Below are 26,542 nucleotides of genomic sequence, written 5' to 3'. Positions count from 1 at the left end.
TTACTGCAGAGCAGAACTGAAATCCAGGCATTAAAGTTGAAAAACCAGAATCTGTTGCTCTGTGCCCATTCTTAAGGGAGCTTCCTGTCCCTGAAAAGTTCTTGTTGTTTCCTAGATTGAATTTCATTTTGTTTAATAGTCCCCAACAGTAAGCAAATTACATATCAATAAATAATAAAAGGTCAATTATGCTAAGTTGTCTGGGTAGCTTTGTGAATTAAACTCATTTGAACAGTATGCATTTTAGTAGAGCCCAGTACAAGGTTATTAACTGCCTACAGTCATAGACAAGTATGTTTTGATACTTGCGTATCCTTCTGGAGCATCCAATACCCCGTGCTGAGATCAGAAGAGCAGGGTATACAGCCTTAACAGAGTTAAGATACTTGCAGGCTTATCGCCAAGTTAATGTTCTCCTGCAGGCTGTAAGGAGCAAGCAGGGTATTTAATTTAATCATATTTCCAGCATTCTAACAGACATGGGAATGACTACCTAAGCGTGCCATGTTAGGAGACATTTTGTGTCTCCTAAACCAGAATTGTTTCCCCTGCCATTTGCATGCATTTCTCACAGGTTGCTTCTGCCCAGTCTGTGTCCATTCAAAAAACGTAGACAAATTGCTTCAATGTCAACTTCTGTGAACTGTTCAAACTATCTGCACAGCTGCCTTTTCTTGTTGTGTTCTTGTGCTGTATCCCATATGGTGTATGGCAGGATGGTGGTAGGTTCACATGGTGCTGCAGAAGGATCCCTTGAGTCAAGGGTCATCAAATAGGTGTGTTTGGGTTGGCATGTCAAGTGTAGGTGAGATGGCTTAGTGCAGGTCAGGCATTACAGTTAACTTGCTTTAGCTGCCAAAACAGAAACTTGTGCCCAACTTAAGGAGATACATCTTGGAGGCTTTTCTAGCTGTGCCAACAGTGCTCTGTCTGAGGTTCATTGGAGAGAGCTGAGATCTTGCACTGCTGACTGGTGTGTACTGGCAAGTTGTATTTCTTGAATTTCAGAGTTGTTTGTTTTTTTTTTTTTCATTTTAATCTTCATGTGGGAGGGAGTCCTGAACCACCCTCTGCACCTTACAGTAACTGCTGTGAAGTGTCCCTTTCAGCTCAGTGAGATGTTCCCAGATTCATCAGACAGCATCATAAAGTTAAATATACCCTGACGCAGTAGCAGTGACTCTGTCATTCTGACTTTATCCTCCAGGAAATTTTTCTTTTAACAATCTATGTGGATTCTATAAAATACGTATTTCAAATAATCATCCCATTGCATCAGTAATTACGGAAGTGTGACTTTAAAATCAGCTCTCTAGTAGTAGTGGCTAGGCATTTCCCTGCATGTAGGAACCCTAGAAGAGATCCAAATTGATCATCAACTTACTCACAGTTTGACAGAGCAATATGAGAGCCCTGTTACTATTTTTTTAATGCATTATTTTTTTATTGAATGCTTTTTCCTTAGAAATATACAGCACTTTGAGGAGTGAAATTAATCTGTGTGGGCAACTGGTTTGTGTAGAATCATAAACAATGTATAAAGTTGGAGATTTCCTATATTTATTTTTTGAATAACTATAATTTACAGTTTTGACTTAGTATGGTTTCCTAGAGCCATAGTAGTCTGCCAGTTGTTTGATTAGGATTCTCTATTACAGGCAAGGATTCCTGATGTTTTACAAGCCCATCGATCATGCTACACTAGATGAGAATGAAGGTATTACTATGAAGCACCCAGGTAGTTTCTCACACTCTTTAAGTGCCATATCACCAGCCTGTGCTTGAGCTAATTTATGTTTGACAGGGAAAAAAATCTAAATTATATTGTCAGAATGGAGATTGTTTTTTGAACAGGAGTGAATCAGAAAGGGACTTGAACACACCCTTAGCTGAACATGAATTCTACGGGTAGCTCTGTAGGTTAGAAGACCATGAGAATTTAAAATTCATCAGTTCAAGATGAGCATGCAGTTGTCATTGTTTTATCCTTAATGTGACTGTTATTGTAGTAGCTTCTACACATAAAAGAGATTCGTAGATGCAGCAAGGATTTGAAAAGGATCAGGAGTCAATGTTTAACCGGTTTTGTTTATCAGAACAAGATACCTTGATGTTGAGAGTGAAATGGTTTGATATGTCAAACAGTAGAGCTTTGATTCAGGATGACCTTAGGAAATTCTGCCAACAGAAACCTTGTGAAATCTGACAAGAAATGCAAAGCCCTAACCAAGGTGAAATTACCTAATGTCAACTTGAATATTAGGCAACAGTATGCTCTCATTCCAGTTCCTCATTCCAGGCAATACTCCAGTGTGGCGCCTCATTAAGAGAAAATTATCCCCCTTCTACCCAGCTCTGGTGGGGTTGCTGTGGAATGAGACTCCAGTTTGGTGTCCAAGTTCAGAAAGGATATTAGAAAGCTGAGGGGGTCCAGGAGAAGTGCTACAGAGATTTTTAGGGCCTTGAAGAACACAAGCTAGGTTGAAGCTGTGGAGCTTGTCTTGTTTAGTCTGGCAAAGAGCATCCAATATTAGGCTATAATTACTTGTGGAGGAGTTACAGGGATGATGAAGCTAAAGTTATCCTGTAGTAGCATGTGGTAAAAAAGGGGAAGTGGCCACAAGCTGCACCTTGGGAGATTCTGTTAGAAAACATTCATTATGTCAGCAGTGCTGCACTGAAACAACTTTCCCAGAGTGGCTGTAGGACATCCATCCTTGGATGTTTTCAAAACTTATCTGGAAAAAGACACTTGACCTGATCTGGTGTTGACAGTAGCCTGGCTTTGAATTTGAAGTGGAACAACATGAGCTTGCAGTATTTCTTCCAGTCCACATTTCTATCATTCTTTGTTTCTAACATACAGAAATACACTCCTTAACAGGTGCAGCTTTCCTAGTTGGAGACTTAATTTATCAAGTCATAATAAGATGTCATAAGAAGTCATAACAAGAAAGCTGAAGAGAGAAATCCGATTCTAGCAGTTGATAGAAATGGCTTTTCCTTAATGTAGTTTGAGGAAAAAAAACATATTGTCATGCAGTGCTTCTCTTTGTGGAAGAATTCAGTCGTTCAACTCTGCCTGACAAATTCCCTCACTCCGTTCCCTTGCTTCACTTCCATATTTAATTTTCCTGCCTGTCCATTTAATCTAGCTAGGCTTTTAAAAAACAGAGATTCAGAAGATCTTGTCTAGAAATCTGCTGCTTCACACTCAATTTGTAGGAGGACTCAATCCTGCAAAGATTTATTTCTAAAATAATTTTCTGGTAGTATAGGTCTGGCAACAATTGTCTGTGCCTGTTGTGGTTTAGCCCAGCCGGCAACCCAGAACCACGCAGCTGCTCATTCACTCCCCACTCCTTCCTCCCCCAACTCCCAGAGGGATAGGGAGGAGAATTGAAGGAATGTGACTCCCACAGGTTGAGATAAGAGCAGTCTATTAACTAAGGTATAACACAAATCCCTGCTGCTACCACCAATAATAATAATAATAATAATGATAAGGGAAATAACAAGGGAAGAGAATAAAACACCTCACCACCTGCTGACCAATGCACAGCCTGACCGAGCAGTGATCTAGCCTTTCTGTGTAACTGCCCCCAGTTCTACATCCGGGGCATGACATGCTGTGTTATGGAATACCTCTTTGGTCAGTTTGGGTCAGGTGTCCTGTCTCTGCTTCCTCCCAGCTTCCCCTCCTTCCTGGCAGAGCACGAGGCTCACAAAGTCCTTGATCAGTCTAAACATTACTGAGCAGCAACTAAAACCATCGGTGTTATCAGCACTGTTCTCAGGCTGAGAGTCAAAACCACAGCAGTGCACTAGCTACTAAGAAGGAGAAAAATGACTGGTACTGCTGACCCCAGGACACTGCTTTTTAACTGTCTTTCATTCTCTCATTGATTTTAACATTCAACATTTTAATTTCTTAATAATGTCTGTATTAAGCATTATGAAGACATTTGGATCCTGAATTAAACTGTAAGTTAGATAACAGTTCCCCTCCCCCAGATAGTCTCCTTAACTTTTGGAAGTTACTGAGGGTTTTTCTGTGTTGTATGCGTTTGGTCATATGTGTACACAAAACCACAAAATTAGATAAAGCAGTGAAAAAGTGGTGTATGAGTGTGAATTTAATAGGCAAAGTGCAAGACATGAAAAAGTTCATCTGGAAAAATCTTCAAAAATGTCATTTATCTCACTTGAATACAAACCTAGATTGTCTTTCAGCCTCTCATTACTCTGAATGGTGGAAATAATATCCTGTAGTTATTGTATTGTTTGAGAAAGAAAGGGGTAGATATTTGGATAATCTAGTGTATGCTATCATGAGAGACAGGACTTCAGCATGCAGAAGTAACCTGTGGAAGCTGTTTATTAAATCTTGATGTGAAGGTTGTGAGACTGAGTAGGATTTTTCTTTCTTATCTTTAATTTTCTATATATGTTATCATTTTGAAAGTTTTATTATCACTAATTCCCATCATCTGGGAGGACAGTTTGTCACCATTAGGCTAAATTCTTCACTGGCATCAACCCAGTAGAAAGCAGTAGGGGTTCTATCAGCAGACGCTTAGCTCCGTATTGCTTCTCTGATCATTTCATCCCAGCAAGAAGACATATTGCTTTTTCCTATGTTAGCATTATGTTATTTTGCAGAAATACCCGAGCACTGCTTAGAAGCTGTGGGAGAACTTTATCTCTCCTAACATTATTTATATTCTAAGTTTGACATGAGATCTATAGTATACACTAATCACAGACTCCCTGTGTTCTTAGCAGAGAGGAATGGCCGCTCCATAGGGTAATTCATTCCACAGTATGAGATTCCCACATCTATTTTAGTCACTCACCTACGAAGTGCCTTCCTATCTCTGCTGATTATAATAAATTAGCTGAGTCATTTGAACTTGATTCAAACATTTGACTAGATTTGCCATGTTCCATATGACAAAATTCACATAGATTTTCTTTAAAATTTTCTTTTCAAGTTCTAGGAGAGCAAATACATTGACTAAATGTATGCCATGTTTAGCCTCTTCCTAAAAGTGTGTAATGATTCTCTAGTTTAGACAGAAGTAACTTGGATTCAATATCAGTTTAACATTCAGTTGTAAATTTATCCATTTATTACCATGTTCTTTTGGAATTTTTGTTTTCTAAAGGAAAAGAACATACATTTTGTCATTTGCCTGTTAAATACTTCTGGTGGGAAAACAACAGTTTCCTACCATCTGCCTTTTACTGGTGCAGGTCACTCTTCATGTTCAAAGTCCAACACGAAACAACAGTCATTACCATTTTTTACCCTCTCTAAAAATATCCCACGTAATTGTAGTTACATTTAAGCAAAATAATCAGAGTACCTGATTTTTTCTTACATGATTGCTGATTGCTCAGTGATCATATGTTTACTGAATTTCCTGTCTGTAAGCTGGCCTTTGAAGAGAAGCATAGATCATCAACAGTTACTGAAACATATCTACATCTCTAGCCGTATCTGTAGCTGCCATGTTGTTGTCAGTCCTGACTTCTCCTAGAAATCTAATGTCGGTGAATGCAAAAATTAGCATATGCACCTGAAATTGTTTTTCAAGCAATGCCTTAGGGTACTATAATCCTACCTCCATTTTTCAGTGTAAAGCTGTGTAAAGCAGAGGTGTTATTGTTCCTTTTTCTTCAAGGGAAATAGTTTTATGTTGGAAATTGTGTTAACTCATAGGAGCTATCCTTTGCCATAGAAAATTATTTTCCACATGTCACTCGGTGATTCTGTTCATCAGAAATTGAGATTACGTTTATCTTTATCTTCATGTATAAGATGCATATAATATCTGTGAGATCTGTAGGCTTATTAGACATTTTGGTGAACCCGGGGGCTACTTAGGCATGATGCAAATTAAAAAAAGGGAGATTCATCTCCTGTATATTTAAGTCTTAAGTGAAAACCTCAGCTTGAAAAAGTTTTCCTTCTCTTGTCCCTGTCTATTTAGGCACACACACACAAAAGACAATAGCATTCATATCTAGATGAAAATCCCATGGAAATAAATATTTCTAATTGTATTATGGTTCTTTACAGGAGGCTTAGATTCATGACATTTACTTGTCCCTTTGTGATCTACTTCTAATTAAAATATACATTCCTTTTGTTAACATTCTGCATTGAAATTAGTCTAAGATGCGTGGTACTGTTTCTTCAGAAAATACTGTAGTTCATCTTTTAAACATGAACTCTGATGTAATCATTAGAAGCTAATGTTTGCTTAAAAAATGAAATTACTTCTGGGAACTTTATATTTTCCTGTGTTTTTTGCTGTAAAGCATGAGCACTGTCAAGAATATCCCATACAAGTGAACAAGTGAGTATTACAGACAGAGGTTCTTCAGTAGGTTTGCAAACACGGGCTCCAGCAGAAGGACATTGCAATTGTCTTGAGTAGGTGATTTGATGACTAGGAGGAGAAATGTAAAATTTGGTGTCTGTTTTCGTGCAAAACTCATCTATCCCATCTTGAGTTTAGGGATATGCAAATAATTTAATAATTAACAGGCATCTAAAATCATGAAATTGTTGTAAATCTGCTTACTTCATATTTGCTCTGGGTTGAAAAAGAGAAATAAAGGCGCTAGAGTTTGTTAGAAAAAAGAATTGTGATCAGACTGCGGTTTTTGATTGCAGGAGTTTCCCTTGACTGTAGCTGTTTCTAGGCTGACAGATGCTATTAATGAATGCTGACACCTTGAATGAAAATAATTGCAGTAATTCAAAATATAAATGCTTCTTCAACAAATACCTTTTTAACAGGTCCCAAAAGGTGCACTCTGTTGAAACTGGAATGTTTCTTTTTCACTTTGTGTTAGTTCATGTGCTGAAGTATAGTTCCTGTAAAAAAAAACATTCTGGAAAAGCCAGCAGTTAATTTGAATATTACATGTTATTTGAAAAAAAAACCCAGCCTGCATTTAAAATCAAGACTGAATGTAGAATGCTTTTATTTTTCATACAAGGTATTCTTAACAATTGTTTGTGCTTTGAATGCACTTAATATTGGACAAAGAAATCTTGAGATCTTTTCTCAGATTTTATCTTTTCAATGTAAAATAAAGGTTACATTGATGTCAGCAGAATCTTTGACAATTTTGCCTACCTTGTACTTTCTCTTCAACATTTTCATATTGTTACTTGCTAATTGCTCTTCGTTTTCGCACAGTATTCATCATGACAGTAGTCTAAGGTTATGTTTCTGAGAATTTAAGATTTCTGGTTATATTGGAAAAATGTGAAAACTTGTACATTTAACTGGAGTAGTGAGTCAGAGAGTTCTTTCTATTGCTTTGTTCCCGCACGGTCTTCAGCTTCTTGTCTTTCCACAGGCTCTGGGGCTAGAGTATAGGTTTTGCCCTGATCATAATACAGCAATCTAATGACACATTTAGATTTCCTTTCTAGAGAGGAAATGAACTGTAGCACTCAGAGTATAACTGAGTACACCAAATTATATTCTGATTAATTTATTGAGTATTTTACCTAATAATTCAGGATGTGAAATTTGAATTGTCTGCTTTCTATACTGAATTCCAGAGCTTCTAGACTCTGTTGCATTGCTTGTAATTGTGCAATATTAGTGAAGGGAGAAATCCCATTTTAGAGATGTACCCCCTAAAGTTATTCTTGGAATGATGCTGTTTACAGGGTGCTCCTTCCTTAAGCTATTGAGTAGTGTGACCTTTGGTTCACTGTGTCTAGCTGGGACAAGGTACAATAATAGTATAATCATAGAATCATAGAATAGTTAGGGTTGGAAAGGACCTTAAGATCATCCAGTTTAAGCCCCTCTGCCATGGGCAGGGATACCTCACACTAAACCATGTCACCCAAGGCTCTGTCCAGCTTGGCCAAAGTTTACATTATAGCTTTGCCCTTAAATAAAAATAAATAAATAAAGCTTAAGTATCGTGAATTGTCATTTCAAAAGGTCACAAGTCCTCTGTGAAAGGCTATGAAGAGTAATTTGGTGTAATTATTAGTCAAGATCAGATCTTAAATGCACAAATATCTTTAAAAACAATAATTATTTGAACAGGCTGGAAATGTTAAACACTTTGTGTAATTCAGAGTAGAAGATTCTGTGTATCTTCAGTTTGATAATTATACACTAGGAAAAACTGAACAAGACAGGGAGGGACTTAAGGATATTTGTAGATATAACTTAAATATTAAGTACTGTTCTTAACATTAGCAAAAAGTAATTATAATCATAATTATAGGCTCTATTGCATGCCAGTGTGAATGTGCATCTGTGTGTATATGCTCTCTTAGATATAATTATTAAATCTTTGTGAAAAATTATAGTAAGGAGTTGAACTGAGGCACGTTCTAGTGAGGCTGTAAAAATGTAGCCTGAAAGAATATTTGTTACTTTGACCTTGAAGTGATTTGCTTTGGAACAGTTTGTTTTATTATGTATCAGATTTATCTGGGATTATTTTTAAATTAACATCTGCATTACTTTTAATATTAAGCAATTAAGCTCTTTAAAATGCGTTACTTTTAAGCACAAGATAATTTCTGTCATTTCTAAAACCTTGTCTTGGTGTTTTTATTAAAATGTAAAATTGTGATAGTTAAACCAGCTAACTAGAAAGAAAACAATTTATAGCAGTATGGTTTCTTAATATTTTACATGCTGTTTTCATTGTTCATATCAAGCAAGTTTTAGTGAATATTCCTCCTAACTTCAATAGAAAGGCTGTCTTCCTTTGTATTTTGACACAGACAAAGACATGGGGGTTAGTTGCTCACCTCACTTTCTGGGAAATATAGGTGTGTTCACACTAGATTGAAATTGCACTTGAAACTAATCATCCATGAGGCAAAAAAGCCCTAACCTAAAGAGCTGTTGACTCTGGAAATGTAGTAATTTACTTCTGTTTTGTTTGCAGATTGCCTTCTCACAGCACAATACCATCATGGATCTGGTGCAGTTTTTTGTCACCTTCTTCAGGTAAATTGCGTTTTCTGTCTTCTGACTGAAATAATGATGATTTTTTCTATCAATCTAATACCTTAACCAGCTTCTTAATCTTGAGAAATGCCTGCCATGAAGCCTTTAAACTGTGTTCTCTAATTGGGGCCGGTGGAGAATCCAGGCTGTTGCCCTGTAACTAAAGGCAGCTGCTGACATCTTTTATATGTTTCATATATTTCATATTTAGTGATACAGTCTTCATACTTACTTCATAAATATGAGCTAGGTATTTACTATATATTACAGTGATTAAGAGAAGCCAGCTATATGGATTTAAATTAGGAATTTGTGTGTGATTTTTTTTTGGTAAAGTCTTTGAAAGAATTATTAAAAAGGATGGCTCTGTTCAGCAGCTTTGTATTTTTAATAAAGCCAAATCACTACTGATGCTTTCCTGTGTTAGAGGTTAATTGTGGAACACGGTAGATGTTGCATGAGATTTGGTTGTGGCAGCAATTCAGGACTTGGCTTCAACTGCAAAGGGACAAGTATTCTAGCACTGAACAAAACTCCACTGAAAGTCTTCTTAAAGGTTCGGCTATCTTGCAAAATGTCACAATCATAAACTTACACAGACTAGTTATGGTGCTTTGAAGTCTTCCTGTGAAGATATTCCCCAATAGCCATGAAGTGTATGTGTTTAATTGTTGGGGGTTTTGCCGTTGTTTGGTTGATTGGTGGGTTTTTGTGTTGGGTTGTTTTGTTGATTACAAACTCCATAGAAGAAAGCGAAGTCTGTCCAAGTACAGTAGAAGAGAGGCACCCTGGGGAAAATAGCAGACGTAGACTAAAAGCAGTTTGTTTCTGCTCTGTGCCTTAAGGCAGGCTTAGAAAAGCTGTACTATACGCTCTTTGATGGTGAAGCCATCTCTGTAGGTATATTGCACCTTTCGGTTTATCTAGTATGGTTTATTCTGGTAAATGCAAACTCACCGTGATCCTGATGAAAGAAGAGATCTCTCTGCCAGAACAGTAAGCTGGTTGGAAGCAAAGGCCAATGTAAACTTTTACAGAGAGAGAGGTTGTAGGAAACCTGGCATCTATCCTATCACTGCCTTTAACTCAGCTGGCACTTAGCTCAGTTGGGCTTGCAAGCATAATGTTAATCAACCTCAGGAACCTAGTTGCAGGGCTATGTGAAAGAATCATGAAATGCTGTGAGTAAAATGAATGCTATTACAGCAGTCCAAGCAAGTTATTGACATTCTCCAAAGGCACACACAGATCAGGCTAAGGTTTGATGGTTATGATGAAAAATAGAGGGGTTATCAAATATGTTTTAAAATCGTGATCTAAGGTTGTATACTGCTCTTCTACAATTGAGTTGGTACTAAGGTGTCTGTAGATATAGGTAGGCTGTTTAGGAGCTGGAGTTCTTGTATTTCTAAGAAAACAATAGAAATAGAAAGTAGAGCATACAGTAGATTCACAGTTTGCAAAGCAGAACCTGAGAAGAGGGGAGAGGAGAATTTTGAGTTAGTTCTTAATGAAAGAAATTAATGAAAAAACATATTTAATACCACTGTGTTTACTGTGTTAACTCTTCTAGGAAGATTAGCTCAGGCTTATTGCTTTGCTGAAGTGGCTCTTTCCAAGACATGAGCTGGTGCTTTCTGTGTGTTTTTTTCAGTGTTATGCCCAGAGGCATGGGGTTTTCATCACTGTTAAAAATCCATTTATTTTCTTATCACTATTGTGCATAATGTCACAGAGACACTTCTGGCTCCTAACTGCTGTGAGCAAAGCATCCTCACTGACACCAAAGCTAGCAAATGGTCAGTCTGTGTAAATGATCCAAGAAACTGTCAGGTTGTTTGTCACTGGGCAGTAGTTGGAGTGTCTTGTAAATAAATGTAGGAAAAATACTTAGTGTGTCCTTTACAGAAAACCAGGTCAAGAAGTTGGGAGTGAAAAGTTTCCAATGTAGCACCATTAAAACTTTCAGTAGATATTAAATGGGATGTTGTTGCTACAGGCTCAGCAGTCTAAACAACCTATAGAATATTACTGCTGGGAAAATGTAACAATAACTATTTTCTTTTTCATATTCATGGACAGATTTAGTCATCCTGATGGTTGATAGTAATCCAGACTTTATCTGAAAATTTGGTTTCAATAGTCTGTAGCCTAAGAAAAGTATTTTAATAGTGGTTGGTTTGTTTGTTTCTTGGTTTGTTTGGTTTGGGTTTGTTTGTTTATTTTACTGGATGGAACTGTGGTGTATTAAACAGCAGCAAATTATGTTGATAACGTGAATAACCCAGGTCATATTTGCTGGGATTGTTGACAGAGAAAAATAATTGTGTTTAAAGACAATTTGAATGTGCTTGATAAGAAAACATCTTTCAACCTTAGATAAACACGCATTTGCATTTCTCCCATCTAGGATTATATTTTTCATATTCTGAGCACGTGGCATAACCCTGTTCTCCCTGGCTGCCTAGACAAACCAGCAAGTAGTCTCGTTTGACAATAACAGGTTTTTAACAAGCATTCAAAAGTCTAGTTTGAAGCTCTTCTGTTATAGGGTGTGTGTTTCTGAGTGGAAGATGAGATGCACATTTTACTGCCTGAATCAAAAACCTCAAATAACAAGCAGGTTTAGAACTTTCATGATTTTTCAAATATTCTTCTGTAAGGAATTTATTGTAAGCTATACATAAGAAAATTGAAAAGCTGTGATTGGATCTGCAATTAATGCTTCCTATACCAACATACTGCTATTGTATGTCCTAGAACAGTAAACTAATACAAAAAAAAGGGGGTTTTGAAAAAAACAACTAGTTTCATTCTTTTTTATACTGGAAGGTTTAATTGTATCTGCTGGGTCAGTGACTTTTTTTTTTAAGTAGAAGTGAATCAGTCAGATATATAAGAGTGATAACCCGTTCATGCAGTTACAGAAACTGTAGCATCTGTGTTGCTTTAGTCAGTGCCTTGAAGACTTTTAGCTGCCACACAAATTGTGGAGTTTGTGCCTTTTTTCTTTTCCACCTGCTTTGGAGCAGTACAGATCTCATTAGAAAATGTCACAGACAGCAAATTAATAATGATCTGTCATCTTATACTGAGGAAAGGCAGTCCCCATAGTTAAAGGAAGTGTATTTCTGTATTACCTACACTAAAGCCTAACTGTTGTGCTGTTATTTTTCTTGAACTATAAATTATAAAGAAGTTTTTAGGGTTTACAAGTCTGACACAAATATATTGTTTTAGCTAAGTAAGTGGACAGGGCATGTTAGGGATTTTATAATAATATATGTATTATCTTTAGTTTCTAACAACATTATTTACTTTAGATCATAGTCTGTAATGCAAAAAATTTGTCAGTGTTCAATATTTGTTAGTTTTTATTATATATGATTTGAGTAAATCCAGAATTGAGAGCCAGGAAACTCTTTGTATCTAACCTTGCTTTTAAATAAAATTATAGTTAAGAATTGCTATCAGTAGTCACGTATTTCTCGGAAAACTATTTGTATTGGGGATCTGCAGCAAGAGTTCTGGTAAGAAGTGTGTTTTTGTCTCATCATCACAAAACAGGCAAACATGAAGTCGATTCTGGTGACAAAGGTTAGCTATTAGTATTTTTGTGATAGGTAACGATATGAAAGTGCTATTGTCATGACTGTTTTTAAAGTCTGTTTCAAATGCATAGGACAAACCACTAACTAATTAGGCATTTTCTCTGAACGTACATCTTTATGTTCTCAGAACGGTTCCTTCTGTTGTCTTTGGCTCTCGGGCAGAGCTGCCAGTGGTGGATTTCACTTCTGCTGGAGCGGTTCACTTTAGTCAGTTTAATAACATGTCTTCTTACTATTAGGATTTACAGAATTTCTGATTTCTAGTAGGCAGAGCAATATTCATTAATAGGGAGACTTTGAAAGTTTCAAAATCTTGCTTTTGTGTACCCTTTAAGAAATTCTATGGAAAATTACAGTCATTTAGGATCGCAGCTCCTGAGACCTTCAATACCTGAATCTGCCATTCTGGGTGCAAATTTGCCATGAGGGAATTCCATCTCTTTACTGGCATCCTTTAGTGCGTTTGCCTGGCTTCCTGTTTTGTTTTTCTTAAAGTAAAGGATGATAAATTAATGCTAGTTTTTTGCGTGCTTGTCTTTATGAGATCAAATATTGATCTGTGTAAGAAAGGCAAAACACTGTGTCAGGAACAGATCATGTCCACTATGGCTGTGTTCTCAGAAAACGCAGAAGTTGTATAAATCTAAATTAGCATATTTTCTGGTAACATGACGATCAAGTTATCTCAGCAGAATGGATTTTACCTTTGGGGCTGGAATAAAATTGATTTTTACTTAGTGGTGCATTAAACAGTTTTCACCTCACTTAGAAACAAATAGTTGTTTGACTTCCACTGGCACAAGCATGTCTATACTGCAGTGGGCAAACTGAGTTGGTTTTGGGTTTTTTTTCTAAGAGTTTGTTTTGAATTGTGTCTTCCACTCTCTGAACCACCCGGAAACTTTGTCATCACTGTAGAGTGATTTGATGTATTCATATTTCCTGAGAAGACAGCCACTTGTTATTGGCCTGCAGGCAAAGGAGATTCCTCAGTACCGTTGGATCGGTTACTCTTCAAAACAAGGGATGAGTCACTTAATCCCATGGTGAACAGAACTGTTTTCCATTATTTTGTTCTTGGTTTTCTTCTTTCGTTTGTCTTTTGAGTCATTTGGAAGTGCATGTGAGTGTACTAGTACTTGCCGTTCGATTTCAACGTACATTGTTCTTCAAAGTACATAGTTGCTCACCTTGATACCGGAAGATGGCCTATGGACCTGTTTGATATACAGCAGATAATTGGCTTTTCCTTTCTTCAGTAAGTGCATTTAAAATGTTGAACTTCTCCCTTCCTATATGCATTAAATACAGTGAGAGCTGTTCGTTGTGCCTGCTGAAGTGTTTAATTTCAATTTCTGCTCAGTCCGTACTAGCTAGAAATAAATTCTCTAGTTGCTTAAGTGCAGAGGGGAGTTGTAGGGTGAAAACTTGGGGGCAGTAAAAGGATTTGGAAGATTTAAAAAGACGGTCTTAAATTGCACTCTTCACTGTGCATTGTGCTGTAGCCTCCCGCTCCAAAAGCCATTTTGTCACTACTTCTATTGTTATAAAATCTCATTAGAATCAACGCTGCCACATACATAGTTGTGTTGGTCACGGAGGTCTCAGAAGGTGGCACCTACAGTGTACTTCCCAAGGCTCCTGAAGAAACTATGCCTTTTATGAAGATCCAGTACTTTGCATGCTTCCTTACTCTGAGACAGTTCTGTAATGCTCTCCTTTCAGGCATGTGTCTTTTTACAGCTGCATTTTATTTTGTTTCCTAAGAAGCATTATAGATAAATCATATTGTGCTTGTGTTTTGATTGCCTTCATTTTATATTGTATTCTCTTAAATGCGATTAGTCAATTGTTTTCTTAGGCTAAAACACCGCTGGCACTCACAGCTATTTATCTTCTAGAGTGCTTAATCCTGGTCACTTTTTGCTGAAACTCCAGTCGACTGTACTGTAAACAGAAGAGCAAGAACAGGTTTTCTTCTGTGATAAATGGACTCAAAATGTTGCTTTTGTCATTTTCAGTCAAAGGAAAAGCAGCTCTGAGTCCTCATGACAATCCGTGGTGCCGGTTGCAAAGTTAACTTCAGAAGTTTGTTTCCAGATGTAAGCATAGAGTGAAGTGGGGTGAAAGCTGCTGATGAAAAATAATAACAAAGAAAATAAAGGAAGTAAAATATATTAGTGTTTGCCTATAGGCAATAACGTCATTGTCCGTTATAGCAAGTGACAAGCAGCTTTCTCAAGCACTGTGCCAGTCTGTCTCTGCACATGCAGTGGGTATGGCACACTGTAGTGAGCGATCTGTTTGTGGCAGTAGAGAAATATTCAGGGTCCTTACAAGCAGTTGTAATAAATCACAGGAAGAGAGAGAGAAAAGAGTGCTAGACTGTGTTATGCTATGGATTTTATAGATACTAAAATATTAGATCTAATGATTAGTTTTAAGAATAGGCGTCTGAATTTCACGAATTGAGCTTTCTTCATGGAATATTAATAAAAATATTCCAGTAGCATTTACTGGTACTAAATGAACAGTTTTATATAGAAGATTTTTTTTGGTTTTAAATTCATTTATTAGAATTCGGGGGGGGGGTGGGCTACATTTTCTGAAGCAGCCAAGTTATGGAAACCCTGCTGTGGCTTCCAAAAGCTGCAGTAAAATTACACTTTAAAAAGTGTGCATCATCTATTTAAGTTTTAAAACCTGAATATAATCGGCATATGTGGCCCCATTGTATTCTATGTTATAATTTTTTTCTATATTTTCTAAATTTTTGGTGATACTTTAGGAAAACACTCTACAGTTTCAAAATTATATTTCTTTCCTTACATGTCTTGAGTCTCTTCAGTTATAATTCTAAATATCAGGTTGAGGGGAGGCAGGGGGTTTGTATTCTTTTTTACAGTATAATTACAAAGCAGTCATAATGCTTCTTCGGCCTGGAAAGCCAAGAATCCTTAATTTGTCTTCAGGACAATTTCATGTTAATAGGGCTTTTAATAAGGAGAGTTATGGGTTTTTTTCACCTACCACTTCAAATATATTTGCCTTTTAAGAAAAGGTAAAAGAAATATTACATAGAAAGTTGGGGCTGTTCAGCCTGGAGAAGAGAAGGCTGTGTGGAGACCTCATAGCAGCCTTCCAGTATCTGAAGGGGGCCTATAGGGATGCTGGGGATGGACTCTTCATTAGAGACTGTAGTGATAGGACAAGGGATAACGGGTTCAAACTTAAACAGGGGATGTTTAGATTGGATATAAGGAGGAAATTCTTTCCTGTTAGGGTGGTGAGGCACTGGAATGGGTTGCCCAGGGAGGTTGTGAATGCTCCATCCCTGGCGGTGTTCAAGACCAGGGTGGACGAGGCCTTGGGTGATATGGCTTAGTGTGAGGTGTCCCTGCCCACAGCAGAGGGGTTGGAACTTGATGATCTTAAGGTCCTTTCCAACCCTAACTATTCTGTGATTCTATGATAATGAAGGGAAATGTTCCTTAGCAATGTATTAGATTTTTTTGATTATATTTGACTCAAGCTAAACATTGGTGACATGGCTTGGTTCCTTTCTAAATATATTTTATATTTCTGTAATTTATTATCAAAGGGTAACATCTGCACTAAAGAAGCAGTGCAGTGAAAGAAAAGAATGAGGGGAAAGCATAAAAAAAATAATCTTGAGATAATGCGAATCTTTTGGTTTGGAAGATGCTAAACTGTGGTATTGGATAGCTGTGCTTTCCCAAATTCACTAATTGGTTCAAATGAATGAGTCTCTTTCTTCCTCCTTAATTTGACATCTTAAGATTGCATAAATCAGCAAAATCATTGCAAAAAAAAAAAGTATTTTTTTCTTCTTTTTAAATCTAGGGTTTTTATATACACTGTCACTTGCTGAGAGAAATATAGAGTATTTCACCCTTGAAGGGCAAAATCATAAAATTATATGAAATATGAAAGTCTCTTCTAGGAGTAAAAGAAACATAATCACACTTTATGGATGTGATGTTCTATTTATTCTATGGAGATTAATTTCAGTTTAGGTTAGTTTAAGCCCCTTTGATTGTAAATCTTTTTTATTTGCTGCATCAAAGAGGTGAAAGGAAGGGCTGGCGAGAGTTAAAGTTCACTTTTAGAGCTTTACTGCATAATATATTTCATAGAATCATAGAGTGGTTTGGGTTGGAAAGGACCCTAAGATCATCCAGTTCCAACTCCCTGCCATGGGCAGGGACACCTCACCCTAAACCATGCCACTCAAGGCTTTGTCCAGCCTGGCCTTGAACACTGCCAGGGATGGAGCATTCACAACTTCCTTGGGGAACTTGTGCCAGTGCCTCACCACCATTAAAAACTTCCTCCTTGTATCTAACCTGAACTTCCCGTTTCAGTTTAAATGGTTCACTATAGTTTAATATCATGTTGCCATTCACAGAATGGTCTGTGAATGTTGGTATTCTGGATAGTGTCCTGATGTACACTGTATCCACTTTCCCTTTTTAATTGTATATAAAGGCTGTTCACATAATTGGTCATTCATTCATACTTTACTATAGTAGCTTCTTGTATGGCTTGTGGTATATTTAAATGAAAAGACAACAGGAATGAAGTATGTAGGAAAATGTAAAATATGTATTTATGCATTTATACATGATATAGTTACTTTTTAATTATTATTTTATTAAATGGAGTTATTTAACATCACCACACACATTCTCTGTAACATTTTGGCACATACACATAATGAAAAAAAAAATCAGTGCTTTTTTACATAATCATTTTCTTTCAAATAGCTAAATTCCCTATTTAAACACATTTCTTTCTTCCCTACCTACAAGAAGTATTTTGATTTTCATTGCACAGCAAAGACCAGTAAACCCAGGCTTTGTAGAGGTAGTCGTCAGAGATGATTTTAAACTGTTATAGGAGTTTATGCCTCAGGCGAGGAAGAATTAAGTTGGTTTTCTGCATTCAATATATATTAATAAATGATTTTACACAGGTTTGGTAGCTGTTCTTGCTAATAAACTAATATGCATTATATTGACATTTCATTTACTCTGCTTACTTTAAAATATATAAAGCTTAGATGATAACATTGATACTTCAGTCTCCCTGTGTTCAGTTGTGCATTCAGAGCTTAAATAGGGAAGCTTTATTGATGACATTGTTGAAGTTTTAGTTATTATTTTACTTAATTTTGCTCTTCTTCCTCAACAAAATTGTTTTGGTTACATTTTTAATGGTAATTTTAAATGTCTCCTTTAGAGACTTAGAGCATGGTTTTGGCAGTATGCTGGGTTTTTTAAGGCTCATTCCCCTTTCATGTATTTCTCTTAACTTCTGTAGAACAGTCCAAATGTTCTGTGCCACATCAACATCCAGTGGTCCTGTGGAAATGAGTCAGAAAGCCCCATGGCACAGGGTACTACTTTAGTTTCCCCATAATCTTTATTTTGGCTCCTCTGCCGTGCAACAGATCTCCACTGCCAAAACAGAAAAGCTGCTACTATCAAAAACATTTACCGCTGCCAGTGGGCCACCTAAAGGCAACAAGCACCTTCTACTACAATAAATCTTCATTACTCCCCAAATAAGTTACACTCTACATGCCAAAGGGCTGGAGCTCCTCAGCCTGTGCATTTAAACCTTTGTTTATAATGTGTTGTGAGCTCAGGCGTGCATTGTGCTACCATGTGTTGGTGTTTGAATGAATCAGTCCATGAATACCTACCATGAATATTGTGCTGCCTCACTCAGTGTAGGTGTTCTGGGTAGAAGGGCTTGGGTAGAGGCAGCTCATAGACTTTTCTTTGATTTGTTGTTGTTGTGGTTTATATTGCTATTTATCTAAGTAGTAAAACAGTCACATTCTAGAACTCCATTCTTCTCCCATAGTGCCTGTGGAATTTTATGTAAAAAACATTTCCACATATATTTCACACAGGTATACTTTAAATATATCTTTTTTAGTGGAGTCACAGTATACATACATAGGTGGTCCAGGCGTCTGTGGTGCAAACTTCTCAGATACTTAAGAAAATAGTGTAATTGGGGTAATTCAGACTCCTTTGAGGCTTGTGGGAATAACAGTGAGCTTGGACCACACATGTGCTTCCATCTTTTTTAGTGGTTGGTTGGCTGTGCAGCTAAAAATGGCCTGATGGTTAGTCAATGAGAATTCCTCAAACAAGAGTCCAGCTGCAGCAGACCAGTGGTGTCATCCCATGATCCCCATCAGGTTAGAGCTGCTCAGGAAGCACCTAAAAACTATTGCTACCTTTGTGGAGTTGGAATAAATTGTTCGATTTGGGATTTCAGAAGATAGCACATGTAGCTGTATAGAAAGTGGTTTCTAGAAGGGGCTTTACTTTGAATGATACCAAGGTAGAGATGGAACACAGGTCATATGCTAAAAGAAATGCTGCTTGATCAGATACTGCTAGAGGAGGGCATGATTTTACACCCATGCGAGTACTACTGGTTCAAAAATGTTATGTCAAGTTCTGAGATTTAAGCACTGTCTACCATTTTTAAAGAAAAAATCACATGCTCATGCTCCTTCAGTGGCCAGTGCAGACATCTTTAAAGTTTGACTGAGTCTGAGATTTTAGTAGGGCTCTTTAAAATGAGTTAAAATATCCCTGTGTTTTCCAGGTATTCTCTTTCAAAAGATCAGGGAATAAGATCCTTTCTGAGGGATTCCTTTCCAATCTTCCTGCCATAGTCAGTAATAGTCTTCCAAGATAGAAATACATTTTTATCTTCATATCCATCTAATCTAATCTATGGGAGAGGAAATTCTGTAGAAAGATCTGTTACGCTGATCTGCCAAACTTCTCTGTCCTTCATAAAAAACCATCTAATCTCTGTAGCACACAGAAACCAGGAATTTATTATATGGGAGTAGGGTGTCCCCCCACCCAGCCCATTGTCTCTGAAGATATTTCATTTAGCTTGGCATAATCAATGATCGATGTCACATCTACCAGGGAAAGAGAATCTGTTGTGTTTTCTGAACAAGCACATCTCAGCCTTTCTCCTTCCTTTGTTTTGTTCTACATGAGAATAAGTACCAGTTACATCTGTTTCCAGACAGAACTGTGCAGTTTGTGTATGATTCTGAGACAGATGTTATGAAAATAAGAATTGTAGTATTTGCCTACAACAGGAATAGGAAATTCTTTAGATGTGGCCTCCTGTGCTCAGTTAAAAGAACTGCTGTGATACTAGGTAGAAACCTGCACAAAGGTTTGATGTTTCTTTGGGGTATAACTTGAGTTTGCACTGATGATATCTGATGGTGTTAGGGTGGCATTGAAGAGCACTGTTAAAATGCAGGAATATTCAATCATCAAAACCTATTCTTTTAGGTTTCCTTAAAAAAAAAAGAAAAGAAAAGCAAAAACCAAAAAAAGCCCCACAACAAAACAAGAAACAACAAAAGACCATGTTCAATACTCAGATAAACAGGAAAGCTTATATCATTTAACACTTGAGTTTACCCTAAATTTTAATCCCTATTGTATATGCTGTCAGCCTTTTCTCTCCTTAGAGTAACTACATGCTAGTGTTTTCTGTAGCTGCAGACATGTTCATGGCAATTACTTTGCTATGTGAACATCAGAAAAAGGTATGCAGATTTTCTATTGCCATCTTTAGAAGTTCTGCATGTATTAAACAAAATCGCTTTCAGTTGACTCTCCATATATGAATGTATTTTTTAATTCATGAGCTAAGATGTTTCCATTATGGCTTTATTACATTTGTATATCTTCATTTAAAACTTTGGTCAGTAATTATGTAAACTGCATCTCTGTGTGGACACTGCTTCTGGTAATCAACCATGACACAGTAAAACAAATCTAATGTAGATATTCTTTACCTTGCATTCTTACCGAACACAGGGTTCTGCCTGGGGGGACCATATTAGTAGAAGGCCATACATGTATTTCTTTTTAACTGTTATTCCGGGGTTTATAAAGTTGGTAGTTGTGGAGATGGGAGAAGTGAATTTTGGGGGCAGTTACGTGACTTTCATGCAAGATTTATTTTATGGAATATATGCATTTTCAGGACTGCATCCAAAAATAGCATTTTAATCACTGTCATCTGGCTAAGAAGAATTATCCATGTAATTAGTTTCAAATGAACTTGAAAGGTGTTGCTTAACTTGTATGAATTCCATTTGAAACACAAATAAATACAAATTTGCATTTTAATGATTTTTAGTAATACTTGAAGCTTTAAATACCATTCCAGATAATTTATTTCATATTCAGGCATTTCTTTCAGCTTGCACTTTGGAAAGCGAGAACTGAGGGCTCGAACCCTTTGTATGACTTTTAGATTATAAGGTTCACAGTTGAATTAAACTTCCCTTTGGTTTCTGTATTTCATGGCAAAACTGGGGGGAGATAGCGGGGTCTCAGAAGCTATCACTTTGTTAAAATGAAAGGGCAGGAAAAAACTGGCTTAGAATTGGACATAGATCTAGCATCATGGGAAAAAACCTGCTATTTTTAACAGTATGCAACAGTAAAATATCTGTAGCTGAAGAGGAGAAGGTTGCAACTATTACCCGATTGATCCAGAAAATGGAGTGTGGGGTGCAGCCAGTGCATGGAGCTGTTGGTCCTGGTAGTATTTCTCATGATTAGCAAGAATAAGAGAAGCACATTCCCGAGTAACGTAACTGGTAATCCTGGCTTACCTGGCAGTGCCTTTCATTGGCTGTACTAGCCAGAGTTCACTCTGCCCAGGAAACATCACTACTGGTTGATAACATCTTGGGTCCACAGGGTCAGCCAGGATTTGTTTCCCTGACCAGCGTTCTGTGTTACCCTGGATTGGAAGCTGCATATCTTAACCTCTTGCTAGTCAATACTGCTTTCCTCTTAAGTCTTCACACATTTTAATTTGAAACCACATAACTTCATTCCCAAAATCATTCAGAATTGCTAATCTTTGAAATATTCCTACTTACAACAATGTTTGTAAAACTGTGTGATTCAGAGCAATGGAATTAATCATTAAAACATAGAAAATGTTATACTTCTTTCATATGTATCAGACTCCTAATGTTATGTTTACAGTGGTTTGTACTTCAGATAATCCTCTTGAAATCTTTGGAGTTGCTCGTCAAGCGTATATTAGTTAATACAAGCAAGGATGGCTGAACCCAGCACATCATAATCATAAACACAATGTTCTTGTCAAGTACAACGAAAGAAATCAGTTGCTGTGACAATAATTGCTATTCAAAGACAGGGTTTTAGAGAAATAATTGTTCAGTTATTTTTATTTTAGAAGAATTGTGCTTGCTTTATAACATATCAATTAAAATGTGCCCTATTTGCCAATAAAAAGATAGTAAATAGTACATCAGAAAAACAATATACGTGATCTCTTAGGAAACTTTTGCAATACTAATTTAAAAGCATTAACTTAGATATGAGGCTTGTTTTATTTGCATGTATGACTTTAAAAAGATTTCTGTCATCAATTGTTTTTTTTTTTACTGAATACTATTATTTTTGGTCATGTTTAAAAATACCATAGTATGAAGGAGAAACCTTAATACAGCATAGGAACACTGTTAAGTCATGTACATTCTTGTGCTCTTAGCAAAGAGAGTGAGACCAATGGGCAGGAGCTGTGTGGATCTAGAGGGATATTTAACTAGGGTCTCACTCAGCACAGCAAGGTTCATGTAATGAAGCAATAATTGCCTGGATGTGGGCAGTCAGTGGGACTGCTAGGCACCTTATAAAGTAATCTTTGGGTGCTCTCTGTTAGAAGGCAATGTGGACAATACGGTTCTGTTCAGTAAAGTGATGCTGAGGACCTGACACCCACTATATGCATCTTGTTTTTTCACTTTGGACTAGCTCTAGTTTAGGTGCCTTGGCTGAAAGCCCATTTGTGTCTGACTTTGGCCCCTTTCATGAGTCAATATAATGCGTGCTCCAAGTAGAGTCCCACACAATTCTTAATTTTAATAGAGTTAAAAGTATAATAGCTTTAAGGTAAAGTTTGAGAAAGGGTTTGTTTTCATGCAATATGGAAATATACTGAATTATTATGCAAATTAGCAGATTAAGTGAAGTCATGAAAACAGCAATAATTCAGGCATGAATGTTTACATGCATTTTTGGACATTTTAATTTCTCTTTGCATGTGAGAGAATGAGAACAGAAGTAGTAAAGGATGGAACATTTTGCTTAGTTCTGTTTACCTTCTGTTTTCAATATTGGTCCTTAAAAGATTTATATTTAATTCATGAAATAGTTCCTTTTACATCACTGTAAAAATAAGTAAATTATTTCATTTTAATGCGAGTAATCTTTTGATGCAATATATAACAGGCATTAATATGCAATGAATAAGAGAAAGGAATTCTACAGTGTTTCTGTAATGCATTCACAGAGCTTAAGGCACAAGTGTGTCATTAATTCATCTAGTCCAACCACACTGACCATTACCTGTGCCAGATTTTCCCCTGTGTTTATCCCTATAAATTGAGTTTCTTTAAAGACGGTTTGCAGGTTTTGTTTCAATTTGCACATACCAAGCAGCAACACCTCCACTAATTCCCTTTACACTTTTCAGTCTTCCTCCTAAATGCACGCACAGAGAAAATTGTTTCTCAGGTACAGAAAACCCTGTCCTCAGCCAGGTCTGTGAACTGCACTGAATATGTCTAAATATGACCTCTCTAAGTTAAAAATTTACTCTGTACGTTGCAACAAGTGTTACGCATGCAGTAATTACTCCTTGCAGTTTTCCTCGTCCGTGTGCTGTTAAATCAGTAATTCTCATACTACCCAGAGCCCTTCTGGGAAGATCCTCTGTCTAGCATACACCTTACTGCTAGACCCTGTATTCTCTTGCAGCCTTTCCCTGGCTGCTTTACTGTATTCGACATAAGCTGCTTATGTTCAAGGCTTCTTCCTCTTCAGTTCATCCATTCTATTGTTTATTGTCTCCTACTTAATGCTAAGAAGGTAACTTTCCATCAGTCTGTAATGCACACCACTGGTGATGAACTGTTTTTTTTCAAGCATGCTTTTGTTCCTGTTTTGTTCCACATGGTTTGAAGGGGCAACTGTGCAAAACTATGTTGTTATTGTCTAGCAGATCATTTCTTTGTTCTAGAGACTTGGTAATCCTGATAATGCTCGTACTGCTGTGAGTTTAAGTGTATTTTAGCATGATAATTGTCTTATTGGGAAGATTTGCATTCATAAGTGCAGAAAGTCGTTCACCCTGTACTCTAGGTCAGGGTTTCATAAGCCATCTGCAATTCAAAGGCATCTCTCTGTGTATTTGAATGTAATTCAGTCTCAACTAGACAGTTAGAAATAGTCGACCCAGTCCATGACCATGCGGACAAGTCTGTGTAAGCAGGTTTGTTTTTTATACTTCCTGTTCACCATCCATCCATTTTCTGTATCTTAGATTATCTAGTCATTGCAGCATAGTAAAATATTTTTCAGTATATGTAACATTGATTTAGGATAAAGAAAATAAATCATAATAATGTCTGAGTTTAATTCAAATGTGTCTGCTTCCAGCCGGTGTTTCTTACTAAGCATTTCTGTGCTGGATGAATGAGAGCCTTTGTATTTGATCCCCACAGAAACTCATGCACACTATAGGCAAGTCAACACTTGATCTTTTTGAAAAGTGAGATGATTGAGCTTGCTAAATCATTCTCAGTACAAGATTTTCCCTAACCTTTAAATATTTTTGGTGATGCTTCTCTCTATTCTTTCCAAATTTCCAACCTCCTTTAAAAACAGCAAATCCAAGATTTTAAAGAGCAAGTCTGATAGTATCTGATTTGGCAATACCTTGTAAAGTGATAAATTTATCTTCCAAGTGCTGCTTACTGCTGTGCACCTGAATATTTAAGGTTTTTTTAACCCTTTTTGTTTCCCCAGCAGCAATTTGTACAGAGTTGGTCATTCACACTGAATTCCTGAGTGCTTTATTCCAGGGGAAATGTGTATCTATTGCTCTGTCAATGAGGCCTTGATTCCTTGTTCTCATAAATACAACTTAGCAAGGACTATGTTTAAAAATAAATGAAAATTGCTGAAATAGATACAACTGACTAATTGCACACTATGATTTCGGTGCCCTCCTCACCATTAACCTTTTTTTCCCAGTCTCCGTGTAAAGCATTGACATCTCAGCCATTATATATCAGGCTCATCGAAACTGGCTGGGTCTGACACAGGGGGAGCCTTGCAAACCTGTCTAGAAATTTCCTTTTCTGATGTTGGTCCGCTTCTGACAGCTGGACTGTTTTTAATTCATTTCTTTTGCACTGCACTGATCTCTGTTTTGGCACAATTCACGTTTTGCTTTCTTATATCTCTGAAACAAGAAGCAGCTAACTATACTGGGGGACTGCAGAACATCCATTTATACTTGTCCTGCTTTTATGCTCTTTGCCTGTGATGTTAATGTCTTTGTCATATCTCACATCAATTCCCTGTTGTTTCAAACCTGAAAAGATCTTATTTCTACCATTGCACTCCCCTGGCCAAGTTGCATGTACTCCATTGTATCTTTTAAGTTAAACTTAGTATTTTTGAGGTGAGGTGATGTGTGCTTCAAGATACAAACATGCTATAGAGTTATGCAGCGGCATTCTGATACTTTCTCTTTTGTTCTTTATTCCTTTTCCAATCCCTCCTAGCATTCTATTTGCTGTTTTGACTGCCGCTAAACATTCAGTTGATCTGTTCAAAAACTATCTGCAATGACTTCAAGACCATTTTCTTGAATGGTAATTGCTAATTTGGAACCCATCTTTGTATATTTGTAGCTGGAGAATTTGTTTGAGTTGGTTTTTTTCCTTGTTCACATTGCCTTCAGTTCATTGGCACTGAATTTCATGCTTTTATTTTATTGCCAAGTCAGTCGCTACTGTGAGAGTCTTTGCAGTCAGATTTAATTTTTATTGCCCTAAATAAACCAAGGCTATTGTCTCACCACAGCCTGGAACCAGGTTAGTTTGACAAAATCTATTTTCTGTGTCTTTCTTTTTGTTAACATGAATTTAGATTTTTTTTTTCCCTTCTGATTATTAAAAAAAAAAAAAACAGAGAAGAAAGTCAATTATTTCATATTTACTAGCCAAGAAAAGATAATGCAAAAGTGTTAAGTAAACATTTCACATTCTCAGTGCTATGATTTCCAGTGATCTATATTATTTTATGGGTGTGTGTCTGAAGCATGCATTTCTGAATTTGTTCACATGTAAACTAAATGATGTTTTGATTGATGGTAGGATAGTTCAGTGTGTGACCCAGGTCTATTGACATACAGAGCACAGAAGCAATTTGAAGTTTTTCAGCCAGAACCCTGAAGTTTTTTTCTTCTACTAACTTAAGAGAATTGTTCAAGAAATGAATAACTGTGAAGGACAGTATTTTTTTAGGAAAGAGATTCAGTTCCTGGTCATAATGAAGCAGTCACACAGCTCAAGGATCTCTTAGTTTCTTGTCTCCAGCTCTTTTGAATGTATTAATCTTTTCCAAATTTCAGGAGCTTTGAGTTCATCGTTTTAAGCAGAGTTGCTGATACTTCCCTGATTTAGTTTTTTTTTGGAAGGACTGTAGAGGAGAAGAGTAAGTGAAATGGCTTAACCTTACTTCATGCACAGCATGCTCATTTATGGCAACATGTCAGTACTGTGATGTTGCCCCTAAGCATCTGTTGCAGTTACTAGGTAGACAGTATACTATATGGTAGGGAAAACATTGCTGGGAGATAGTATTTGTAAGGAGCTATTGGTTTAAAAATGTTAAAAGGTGTTGCTGTGAAACTGGACTAATTCTGGTGGTCAGTGGTTTTTTTTTTGTGTTCTGCTTTTACCTAGGCACCAAATATAAATCACAGTTGGCTTGTACT

General features: G+C 36.9%; 1 protein-coding gene across 1 annotated transcript in view; it reads left to right on the top strand.

Annotated features, from left to right (window-relative positions):
* Positions 1–26,542, top strand: part of ATRNL1 (attractin like 1) — a 507,795-nt gene that overhangs the window by 252,557 nt on the left and 228,696 nt on the right. The window contains exon 25 of the mRNA XM_057417243.1: positions 8,950–9,011. Coding sequence (XP_057273226.1) covers positions 8,950–9,011 — 62 coding nt within the window. The remainder of the gene's footprint in view (positions 1–8,949; positions 9,012–26,542) is intronic.

This window comes from Pezoporus wallicus, unplaced genomic scaffold (genome assembly GCF_028554395.1).
Source record: "Pezoporus wallicus isolate ANWC-B61680 ecotype Strahan unplaced genomic scaffold, APGP_CSIRO_Pwel_v1 contig_8188, whole genome shotgun sequence".
NCBI lineage: Eukaryota > Metazoa > Chordata > Aves > Psittaciformes > Psittacidae > Pezoporus > Pezoporus wallicus.
Note: the sequence above shows the minus strand (reverse complement) of the source record. Positions and strands in the feature narration are given on the sequence as shown.